At 42.2% G+C, this 12456-nt stretch overlaps 1 protein-coding gene across 2 annotated transcripts in view; it reads left to right on the top strand.

Moving 5' to 3' along the window:
* The window catches only part of uacaa (uveal autoantigen with coiled-coil domains and ankyrin repeats a), a 28593-nt gene extending 17160 nt beyond the window's left edge, over positions 1-11433 (top strand). The window contains exons 8-17 of one of the 2 annotated variants that reach the window (XM_036584613.1): positions 513-694; positions 1607-1647; positions 2008-2058; positions 2468-2554; positions 2696-2723; positions 2828-2865; positions 3229-4575; positions 4838-4978; positions 7931-7996; positions 8130-11433. In XM_036584613.1, coding sequence (XP_036440506.1) covers positions 513-694; positions 1607-1647; positions 2008-2058; positions 2468-2554; positions 2696-2723; positions 2828-2865; positions 3229-4575; positions 4838-4978; positions 7931-7996; positions 8130-8201 — 2053 coding nt within the window. In that variant the 3' untranslated portion in view covers positions 8202-11433. Of the gene's footprint in view, positions 1-512; positions 695-1606; positions 1648-2007; positions 2059-2467; positions 2555-2695; positions 2724-2827; positions 2866-3228; positions 4576-4837; positions 4988-7930; positions 7997-8129 lie in introns of both variants that reach the window. The other variant, XM_036584612.1, reaches the window with a different exon arrangement.
* Positions 11434-12456: the final 1023 nt, after the last annotated feature.

Genomic DNA, 12456 nt, shown 5'->3' with positions numbered 1-12456 from the left:
GCCATGAATAAGTATTTTTGACCATTAACACAAAAATCAGTCAATCCTACTAGCAGTGATGAAAAAAGTCATGTGGAAGTCATTTCTACTGATATATGTAGCTCCATTCATTGATAATCCACAGGCAAACAGTGACAGACAGTCAAGGGCAATTGCTGCTTGAGACTTTGTGCATCCAAGCATTCAAAGTGAGGCACAACTGCTGAAATATTCACTTGGTGTTGTTGTTAGAGCACTGCTGCCAAGAAAACGAAATATTTAAATTGCATTACAGCCTTTTATTGGTAGGGTGTCTGTTTATATGAAGTCATTACTCATGGGGGTCTTAGAAAACAAGGTTAAGGTCAGGGCAGTGTTGTCTGATGTGCTCCTGAAAGAGTGAACAACGGGCCTGCGGCGAATGGGCAAGACTAAATTCTTGATCACGTTCATGGCTTCTGTAAGGGTCTTTGCTGGGGGCTCTCTCTCTCTGTAATGTACTGTTCTCAGTATGTTTGTATGGATATCCGTAGGACTGCGCTGATCTTGGCTTGTGAGCATCCTTGTCGTGAAGTGGTGGAGGTCTTGCTGAAGAATAAGGCAGACGTTACCGCTGTGGACCTCTACGGCCATGACCCTTACCACTATGCCCAGCTTAGTAACGACGAAGCCCTGATCACAATGATTAAACAAGCCTTGGAGGCGGCCAGCAAGGGTGAGTCATTTTCTCCTCTAAATCCAGCGGCAGCTTTGAAATGGGGAAGAAGGTTTCTATCTGAGAGATTTGAGGGGACAAAGAAGATTTTATTCTAACCTTGACCATACTGCTTCTCCCAGGACTTGACTGCATAGGCTGTGTATCAGTCACACTATATGCTCTCACTACTTGCAAGTGTTGGAGAGCCATTTTAGAGCAGAGGTGGTTTACTGAAGACTTTGATCAGGGCCAGGTACTGCATACAAATTGTCAGAAACCAGCGTGCAGCTGCCTCTGAGGGCAAGACAGAAGCATTGAAGCATAGCCTGAGGGCCTCAGAAGCAGCCGTGGCCTTTAAAGCTTTGTTTTCTCATTAAGCGAAAGTACATCAGCGCTTCATGCTGGAAAGAAATCAATTCTTGAAGATCCAAGATCTTCAATACAGATGACCTGACCTGACGTTTGCCACAGTTCTGCCAGTTTTTTCAGAACATTCTGGGTGTGTGCATGGCAAGTGTTGCGTTCTGTCAGAAGTTGTTAGCACTTGCCTGAGAATGACTTCATTAAAGGGCAAACATGAGGATTTCTATTCATTTGTCTGGCTTACATATGACCTCTAGGTTATAAGCGAATCCAATACATGCATCTCTTCTCAGGTACCATTACAATGTATTTTTCAAGCTCTGCTTTTAACCACACCATGAAAAAGAAGACTGGATGAGAGCTGCAGCCACAGATTACATTAATTGTGTATGATCCTGACTCCTGAATTGATCATCACAGACACCATGTGGGAGATTACGGTCTATAAAGTGCACACATAGCAAATAAAGATTTAAAAACACATCAAAAATATAATAGATTTGGTTTAGAATTGGCCTCAAACATTCGCTTATTGGTAAATACATTACTATCTCTTTCTGTCTACAGCTCAGGACGCTGCTAAGACTGCGCAAAAAATACAGCAGCAGGTAAGGATGGATGTTAAATGTCAAAGACGTATACTGCGCTCAGTGAAATATGGTTTGTGTTCACAGTTTTAAATAATTTAATGATCTTACAAAGTCAAACTGGATATTTGACATGCCTCCCTGGAAGCGTTAGCTCCCAAAAGTAAATAATTCTGTGCTCACATCCTGAATCTAAACAAAAGCCTGCTTCTCATGCCAACCGCTTGTGTCTGTTAATCTTACTGCCACCTAGAGGTTTATTTTATAAGTACTCCGGTGCGGCGCTCCAGTGCCTGGCTGCTTTAGAATGAGTGGTGTTCTGTCTCTGCTGTGTTAAAATCAATAATGAAAATGAAAGTGCCGTGTGTTTTTTTTCTTCAGAGGTCAATGAATGCTGAAGCTCAAGCTCATATGAGGAAGATAACTGCACATGTGAGTAGAATGTTGCCCTTCAGCATCTTAACACCAGCCATTAGGGAATTTGCGTATAATCTCTGTTGCTCACACTTGTTATTGATTTGACCGAACTGGGCAGGGCGTAAATGGAATGGAGCTCTCATAATAGTATCCCATAGGTATCTCGTACGTGTGGCAAAGCAAATTTATTTCCCTAATCTTATTTTTCTATTTCAAGACTGTTTATGTGAAAGAGGTGAAAGGAAATTGTCTTTGAGATATATGCCTATTGATTGATTGTACACATGCATGAATGATGCAAAAGATAACCCAGATCTTAAAATAGAGCATATTTTTATCACATTCAAGCTGGCACCACTACTGTGCTTGAAATTGTTAAGAAGCTTTAAGCTTTATAACTATTGCATTGACACTCTTTTAAAAGGCCCCAGTTAAAGCACCGCCCTCTGGCATCAGCTGGTCCAGTACAGGAGTTGTGAAGCTGGAGAAAGTTCCATCACAGCAGCACTCTGTGAGTTCTTTATTAAGTGGTGTGTAGTACTGATGAAGACTCAGCCACAAGGCAGCTCTTTTCTCTTCGTTGAGTAGCTGTGCTTTATTTGTGCAGCTGTGCTCAGAAAGCCCTCAGTAATGAATGTTCTCTGAATTACAGAGGGAGCACGGCAGCCGCTCTGCAGATGGTAAGTGCTGGTCCTCGGGATTACAATCAATAGCATTCAAGAAGCAAGTAATGGTTGTTATGCTGTTTTGACCATGCCATTTTTGACCATGCTATTTCTTCAAGGAAAAAATGACCCACAGAGTCATCTGGAATCTGCACAGGTACCTAACTTTCCTCTCTCACTGCTCACTAATCTGTGTTCTTTATATATATATATATATATATATATAGCCCATACACGCAGTGTTTGCCGCATCTTTTTCTACGCCAACGCTACAAGATCTTTCATTCTTTTCATGGTACTGAAAATCTGACATCAAACATGATGCCTGATCAGCTACATTTGGAGAATATAGGATAGCAAAACATAAATATCAGCTCGTCATGACAGAAAGGAAAATTTGATGTTGACATTTTCATTCGTAGACTGGCTGTGTATCCCTCAATTCAACTGAAATGTTCTTGAGAATGTAAGACAAATAATCACTTGAGGATTTCTGCTTTTCTGTTCAAACATGCCTCAGGTTAGACACCTCGGCCCTCACTCAGCAGCTCCTGCCTCAGTCGGTTTACCTCCCAGGCCAGTGGAGTTGATGGCTGGTGAGATGGAGGTTCTGAGGAGGGAGTTGTGGGAGGCAAGGCGGAGGCAGGAAGCGGCTGAAGGGGAGGTGCTAAGGCTAGACGCAGCGCTGGGTCTGCGTGCACGAGAGTACGAGGAGCTGAGGAGGAGCAGCGAACGCGCCCTGCAGGACGCCCATGGCCGGGCCTGGGAGCTAGAAGAGGCGCTCGGAGAGGTGCAGCGCAGGATGGCCGGCTCAGAAGCCAGAGTCCGGCAGATGCAGGCCCATCTGGTTGCCGTTCGTGAGAACCTGGTCGAGGAGCTGAGGATGCAGCTGCATGAGGCCCGAGCACACAGGGAAGCGGCTGTAGCCGAGCTGGAGCGAACGCAGGAGGACCTCGGACGGACCCGGAGGGAGTTGGAGGAGCAGAGGGAGCAGCATGGGATGCTTCTTCAGGAGGTGCATAGACTCACAGAGGAGCTGCTGAGCAAGGATGAGCACACAAAAGCCCTCAAGGCTAGCTTGGTGGCTTTGGAGGCTAGAAGAGCTCAGATGGCTTGCAAAGACATACAGACCCCCTTGGAATGGCAGCCCATATTTCCAAAGACCACCATGACAGACCTCACTAGCGAGATTCTTCAAAACGCGATGGATAAGAGGAACTATATCAGTAGAGATGAGCACACAAAGGCACTGAAGGCTAGCTTGGCTGCTGCAGATGACAGGAGAACCGAAATGCACTGCAAGGTGATCCAAACCCCTTTAGAATGGCAGCCTAAATATCCAAAGTCCACCATGACAGATCTCACTAGTGAAACTTTTCAGCGGGAGATGGACAAGAAGGACTACATCAGTATGGAAGAGCACAATTCCATGAGGAGCTCCCTCAGTGCTGCGCTCCAGGGAGCAGAGAGTCGTGCTCAGGAGGCTCTGCTGAGACAGCAACAGGCTGAAGAGGAGAACCAGAGCCTCCTTGCAGAGCTTCAGGAGCAGAAGACGGAGCTGGACACACTACATCAAGCCCTGAAGGCCAGGTTTGTGCCTGTGGCCCTGCTGGAGGAGAAGGAGAGAGAATTGGCTCAGCTCAGGCTGACCCTGAAAGAGATGGAGGAGAGCAGGGATAGGTACCAGAACCTTGGGAAGGCTCAGAGACAGCAAGAGGAAGCCCAGAATCCAAGCAATGCTCCATCTCAGAGTGAGACTCCAGTTTGTGGAACTGCAGAAGAGAAGGGGAAAACAGCTAAAGCAGCCACAGAGTCCTCCATTAATGTGGAGAGCACACCGACACACCCTTTAGAGGGTCAAGACAAGGTTTGAGGATGGCATTAATCGTTTATGTTTCTTCCATTTTTCCTTTTCAAATTATATTGTTCATATTTTGAGTGTGGCTGCCAAACTAAATGTAGAGTGTGGCTGCCAACGTTAAAACTCATTTTGTATTTTAAATATTTTCAATTTGAAATTTTTGTCAATGTAACAAAACTCTTATACTGTCATTTGGAGGTTTTTTTTTACAGGGAACATTATATGTGATGGAGTGATTGTGGTTTACCCTGAGTGTTTTCTGTTCCAGGATGCAGAGTCTGTGGTAGAGGCAGAGGGCCGGAGGGAAGCTAAGGGCGCCTCATCAGCATCAAGTAGCCCCTGTGGACACGCGCAGTCAGACAGCACCAGCCTGCAGGCACACATTAACAGCTTGGAGCAGCAGCTAGTGGTCAGTCAGGTGCAAAACATCGTAGTTTCTCTCTTTAAGCCTTGCCTGTACAACCAGGAGCCTATGCTGTGCTCTGAGCACATACGGTATACATTGTGCTTGAAAACGTTAGGCTGATGTTGCACCTCTGTGTGCTCTGAGGACATAGAGGTACAAATGGTGCTTGAAGAAAGTTAGGCTGATGTTGCTAGCAATTTCATCAGAAACGTCTCGCACGTAAACTGTCTGTAGCGTTCTCTAATTAAGTGTCTGCTTGAGATTGAAAAATGTCTGACTTTTCAAACACAAATACAAACTGCTGGACTGAACCTAGACCATTATTTTTATTCATGAGTAATATTTTCGTTTGTGGGTTTTGTTTCATATTCTTGCATAGTCTCTCACTCACAACCAGCATGATTTGAATAGAATAGACTGAGAGCTGTTTTTTGGGGGTTTTTTTTGAAGAGAAGTGTGAGAAATTGGCAATAATCTGCATTCCCACTGTCAGGCAGTTGGTCGGTAGTGTATTGTGCTGGTGCACACAGGGACATCTTTCGTTCCGCTCCACAGTGCTGGAAATGGGCCGGCAGAGCTCCAGGGGGAATCTTCAGAGATGTAGCCACCTCACCGGGGCTTCCACACCTGCCTGCGTACGCTAGCCTGCTGTCCAGAGACGCCCTAACCTTAGCTGATTTTACGCTAACAATTCATAGCAAGCACTCTACCATTTCAATGATGTGCTGGAGGCTAGCATGAAATTGTCTTGTATTGTGGTGAGGGGCCCACGTTGACTCGAAATGGCTGGCACTAAATTACATTTTTCGAGTGGTCATTGAGATAAAATTACTCTGACAAAAACTTCAGCAACCCAAATGACTTCTCACAGATATTTTCTTATATCAGCTTGAGGTTGAGAGGAAATATGGCCCTGACTTGCTTTGTGTTGGCCATTCTGACTCAAAGAGAAAGACAACTCAATTTCATTCCTTGTATGCCTGATTGTTATGTTTTGTATGTGGTTTTATCCACTGCTTTGGCTCCCAAATGCTCTGAAATTGTGTTTCACATTGTTCTAACCTTTCAGTTGCACAACATTCAGGTGCAAGCTAGATATTTTTAACAAGAACTAAAACAGCTATGTTTGCTTAGTCTCACTCTAAAAATTATGAGAGAAATATAACCTTTAAATTAAGTACATTTAGTCCAAGAAAACAAAAACTTATCAAAAAATAATTATTTTTAATGAAACACATCACATTTATTGCCACCCCTAGAAATGCTTATGAACAAAATGTAACTGAAGGAAGATCCAGGACGAGTCCATCTGAGTGTTCAGGAGCTCCTAAGCAGTCACTCATGACTTCTTGTTTCGCTGGGTTATAAATATGAGGTGACACAGAGGCCAAATTTTGTCAACACAGGAGAGATTAGAGATGACACAAATAAAATAAGTGTGAAAGTGTGTTGATGTTTTTAAGTCAGGCAGTGGATATAAAGAAATAGCTGCATGCATGAAAATACACACATCCACTGTTAAGGCAGTAAACAACCAGAGCTATAGTGAATCTGCCTGGAAGAGGACACAGTGAGGAGGGTGATTAGAAAGGCAAAAATTTCTCCAAAGACCACAGTTGAAGATTTGCAGAAGACGGCTGCATTTTGGGGTCACCAGAGTCTCCAAAACAATTAGATGTCCCCTCCATTCCGTGCCAGAAGTCTTTTCTTTCATCTAATCACAAACATAAGCACCTGTAATTTGCTAGATGCTAAGGGACATGTGAGTGGCATCAGGTTCTGTGGTCAGATGAGACAAAAGTTCAGCTTTTTTGGCAACAAATGCAGTTTTGACGTAAAAAGAAAGATGGTTGTACAGAAAGGAACCTCAATCCGGCCTGCTTGGTTTACATGAAAAGATTTTTGCCAATCCGATTGAATATTCCAATTGTAGATTAAGACCGAGGTGTTTATATGAACTTTACTCAACAATCTGATGGAAAATCTTAATTTCCATGCACACTACAAGTGATCTGAGCCAAAATTACACGCGTGCAATGTAGACGTTACCATGACAACAAGAATCGCGTGTGTCCAGTCAGAGTAAGACGAGCAGCATTTATATTTACCTGTTCTCTGTTTTCAGCTGTCGCGCTTTTGTTTTTAATTACTTTAAAATTATGTCAGACTCAGGAAACTGTACTTCACATGTACTTATTAAAGAAGGCTGAGAGGAAGACATCATGTTCTGAGACACATAAGCTGGACGTCAGTCCCACCGCCGTCTTTTAAAGTTCAAAGTAGAGACTTTGTCTCCTCTGCAGACCAGTTTCTGCTCCCACCATGTTGAACACTCTCGCTATGATGCAAACACACATGCGCAGAACGTATTTAAACTTTCGGATTAGGAATGTAAGTAGACACCGGCGCTTACACGGATATTGTTCTTCTATTTAACAGATTATTTACAGGATTACCCACCTCGTTCAATCAGATAGAAATCGTATTCCGAATGGCCTTGATTGGACTAATCTATTCTGACTGAGGTGTATACATGGACATATTCTATTCCAATTGATCTATTAGTCGGATTATTCAGAATTATCAGGCTGCATGTAAGCGTGGCTACTGTTTAGTATGGTGGAGGAGCTGTGTGTTTTGGAGTTGTTTTTCCTCCAAAAGCCTGGAAACCTTGTTATGATACATGGCATCATGGATACCATAAGAGATTTTAAATGAAAATCTGGCATCTATCTGTGGTATTTAAACTGTTTGGCTTACAATTTAAAATAGTGCATTTAATATAAACACAACCAGGCTAAGAACACCGAGCAATGGGGACATATTTTTCTCATCAGCAAGATGAGAAGGTTTTTGTAAGGACAGGAACTGAACATGTGCAATGAATTATGAAATATTTTATGAAATATATTTTTACTGTCTTTAATTAACTAGGCCTTTTTTCTCTCCTGCTAGGACTCTGAAAGGCGATACAGACAAATTCTGGCTATATATCGCACACGTCTCCTCAACGCAGCACAGGTATGATTTAAAGTCATCCTGCTGTACATTCCCCACTCATTAAATGTTTAATATGAACTTTGACCAAACAACAACTTAACAGCTTCAGATAAGGTTACAGTCATTTGTTTGAACAGTTGTGCTCTATTTTCAGGGCTACATGGATGAGGAAGCCCGTGTGGCACTGCTTCAGATTGCCCAGATGAGACAGGAGTGTGTGTATTAATCATCGCCCATGCATGTGTGTATATGCATGTGTGTATATGATGCACGTGAGTGCTGATTACGTTTCAAGTCACGTGTATTGAACACACAGCACGCCTAACAGATTAAGGTCATGGTTTTTAATTAAGAAACATTTGTGTACTTTATGCTTTTTTATGTACCTTGTGTCAAATTACATGAATGTGTAAACCAATCATGGTTTTGTAATATGCGTAATGATGTGTATAAATGAGTGATCACTCTATAACTTTATAATATAACAAACATTAAAAAAAACAGTATGGTTGGCTTTGATGACCTACTTTAAAGCAAATCTACGTCCAAACTTTATGTATTTAAAAAAACACTTTACATCATTTCCATCACCTTTATAGACCTTTGGGAGATCATTCTGAACTGGCCGTGGTCTTTGATTCAGGCGTCTCAATCAGAGGGCTGTTTCATGTGTTTCCTAATGTTGCTGCTGGACGTGCTGGAGGAGCTGGACTGCCCTCTTGTGGTTTGTGCTGCAAACCAAAATACCTTTTGATGAGAATTCATCCAGGATTTGCATTTGCTTGGCTTTGTGTGTGCACTTTGCTATGAAGCCCACCTTCATGGATTAGTACAGCCTGATGAGTGGAGCTTAATGGGGAGTGTCGTCTGGCTTACTCAACATTTTGTAATAATATGTACTTTGTTCTTTTCCAAGAGTAAGGTACTTCTATAAGATGAACATCAGTGTTTGCACAGTTGATGAAATCTACCCCTTCACCCAGCCCCACAAAAAAGGGGGGTAAAATTGCTGGTATTTTTTAGAGCTAGATCTATTGCGGTTAACCCTCATAGACATTCTCCAGAACCTCTCCCCATGTGGTGTTCATTTAAAGTGTAACCAGAGAAATGATGCTTGTAGCCTTGCCCTCACCTCAACGCAGTCATTCATCTGCACTTTTATTTCTGTTAATAAGATTTATTTTCTACACCGGCCTGGGGTAGCGCTAAGCCCTGCGCTTACTCTCACACCTGCGTGTGTTTTCCATTCCATGGCTGAATGGAGTTATTGTGGCCAATGTGGTTTTATTCATTTTCTTGGCCTGGGCGGCTGCACTGTAGCTACAGTCTGTGAAAGCATGTGATATTATTTAGAAGAACCTTTTGGCAGCGAGACAGTATGTTTTATTTCACTGAAGGCCAGAGATTTTCTGCAGGAAAAAGAAACTTAATACACCATTTAACTTTGAAGCTAAGCCAGCCGCATTCCCCTCCTCCAACCCTTCACCTCAATTTGTTCACTTGAGACCCACTTCCATGCTCAGGCCATTATTGTGAGTCCTGGTTCATATTTAAAAGCAGAGCAAACCACAACATTGGTTTCGAGTTTAGTTCTTTGCGGTCTGATCTGTCTAAGCTGTTCTCAGTAATTATGGTGAACGCCTTTTCAGTGTGCCTGGAGATTTGCCTCTAATCAGATTTCCAGTGCAGTAACCAGAACCACATGGCTGATTTTGGTTTGGTTTTGCTCGTATTATTCAGTGCGCTTAAAGATCACAATGTGGCACTTAACGGCCCCCTAACAAGTGCTGGCTGTAAGTGGCTCCGCCTTTTTCTCGGTATATTATGAAGAGCCTGGGCTTCACTTAGCGCTGTAACTCTCTTTCTTTCTCCACTCAGATCACTGTAAAGAAATGAATCCAAAACATATGAGGCAGCATACATACACTGTTCCAGACTCTTCTTCTTTTACTTTGAAATATTTGCGGAAAATGCTGTTGTTTTTTCCAGGTACAGTTGTTGAATCAGTGTGATTAGTGTTTTCCACATGTAGTGTTTTCTATGCGTTCAAAATGGTCCATTAAGTTCAAGGAATAGTTTGCTGAAAAATCATATTTATATTATTTTCCCCTTAAATCAAATGTAGTCGATCAGCCGAAACATGTCTGATGTCCGAAGTTTGCTTGTTTAGTTTTGCACTGGAGCTGTGAGGCTAATGAACCTAAGAAGTAATGGAAGAATCCCACCAATTAGCAATTATCAGCAAGAGCAGGCATATGCACATAAAAATGCAGGAAATGCTCTCACTGCATTTTCCCTGAAGACTAGATTAAAAGTAAAGCAGAAATGGATCGATTCACTGCTGTGCTGCAATGCCTCTGGTACAAAACAAGCTCACATTAGCCTAATTTGCCCTGTAAATATTTTATGTTTAATACATACAGTGTGCAAAATGCTAACCAGAGTTAAACTACATTAGCCTAATACAAAGATATAGGCCTGTTCATTTTTAATGTTTAAAGCCCCAGTGAACCTAAATCCATGTTTCCTTTCTAAGTAGGTTAATCTTGCTCTGGTGGGCACACAATACATATGTACAAAGTATGTGCTGTGAATAACTGATGTATTTTGCCTACATTCTCCTCTCAGTGTAAACTGCACAGTCCTAATCTTGAGTCAAGAGTACATAAGCAGTATCCTCACCAATCACAAGACTGGTGATGTGTCTCACCCAGACAGCTTTAATAAGACTGTGTTCTGTTGTGGTCTCTGCTCTCTGTCTGCGAGAATGCTAACGACAAATGAGCTAACCTAGCAAGCGTAACAGCTCACAAGAGCATTTGTTCATCTGTTTGTGCAGTCAGCCAGTCATAAAGTGAACAAGTGCCTTACCTTCTGTAAGACATCACCGTATAAAAGTCAGATAGTGTTTTTAGTGAGTTATCACTCAGCACCTGCATATGTAGAGCCTGTTTCACTCATTTCTCCACAGCTCCTAGCCTACTAAGGTTACTGACAACATGGATCATAATGAAATAACACAATAAAGTATTCATTATTAATGAAAATATTATTGAAAATGCGTCAATGTGTTCATGCAGAAAGTAAGAGATGAAAGAAATTATGTCTAATTATAGAACAAAGTAGCTTTGTGATTATTTGATCGTTTTTCCACAATCTAAACATGTAGTGTAGGCCTGTACATGTTTCATTGTTTTATTAGGGCACGCTGTTATGCTTGTTGGCTAAAAGAACAGTATATTGAGTTCAACAGGCCGGGAACCTTGAGTTTGTCTTACTTTACTTTACAAAATATTTGGAGGGTCTGGGCCCAAACAATACTTCTACATGTTGTTGTGGCGTGAAAAATAATTTGGGATATAATATATATACCTGAGTAGGTGGTTTCTGAGTCTGTATGACATACTGTTATCTTTAAAAATGGACAGTACTACATAGCATACACTCTTAAAAAAAGATTCTTTAAGGGTTCTTTAGTAAAGAAAATGGTTCTATATGGAACCATGAACACTCAGAGAGCCCTTTGCACGATTAAAGGGTTCTTTGCGTTATGAATGTGCTGTAGATTGAAAAAGGGCTCTGTATAGCACCCAAAAGAGTTATTCTTTTCTTACAAGCTTGACATCATAACAATAGATGAGCCCTTTTGGGTGCTATATAGAACCCTTTTCAAAAAGATTCTATGTAGAACTATTTACAGCACATTCTGAAAAACCCTTTCATGGTGCAAAGAACCCTTTAATCATGCAGAGGGTTCTTTGAGTGTCCATGGTTCTAAATTGAACCATTTTCTCTACTAAAGAACCCTTAAAGACCCATCTTTTTTAAAAGTGTAGCTAAAAACAGCAGCAGCTGCAATCCTGAGGCCTGAATTTTATCCATTTGCAGAAACAACTCTGTGTCATACAGTGTACATTTGCAGTGAGATTTCTGACTTGTTTTCACGAGACGGCACAGCAGAGGTCAGTCCATGTCCAGCACTGCAACAGTTGGAAAAGCCATTTGCTTCTCCTCTTGTCTCTGGAACAACCAAAACACTCAACAAAAACATCTGTGTGGGCACCACTCTTTCATCATCTCCGCTCAAGCACTTGACACGGGTCTGACAACTCCAAAACAAGCTCCTCCGCTGTGCCGGTGAAGAGGCTGTTCCTGATCATGGAAGCCGTGTTAAATTCAGTCCTCCTCAACCCACTGTGGGCCATCTTAGTGCTTTTGTGACATTCGAGTAGACAGTTGTGTTTTTTTTTCCACCCCTCATTAGGAGGTGGTTAACCACTTGTGCGTCTTTTCTTTGGTCACGGATTGTCCGTGCCTGTCCATCTCCAGCCCACATTAACCATGACTGCAGCCCTTAACTTCACGTCTCACAAAGCGCTCTCTGAGCCACAGTGTGTAATAGGAGAGATCAGTAAGGAATCCAAATCAGCAGAAACTCGCTGGGCTCTAAATGTGGGATTCTGCCAGAGCTCATTGTAAGC

The sequence above is a fragment of the Colossoma macropomum genome, unplaced genomic scaffold, assembly GCF_904425465.1.
Source record: "Colossoma macropomum unplaced genomic scaffold, Colossoma_macropomum, whole genome shotgun sequence".
Taxonomy (NCBI): Eukaryota; Metazoa; Chordata; class Actinopteri; order Characiformes; family Serrasalmidae; genus Colossoma; species Colossoma macropomum.
The sequence above is the reverse complement of the archived record's forward strand: the minus strand, read 5'-3'. Positions and strand labels throughout refer to the sequence as shown.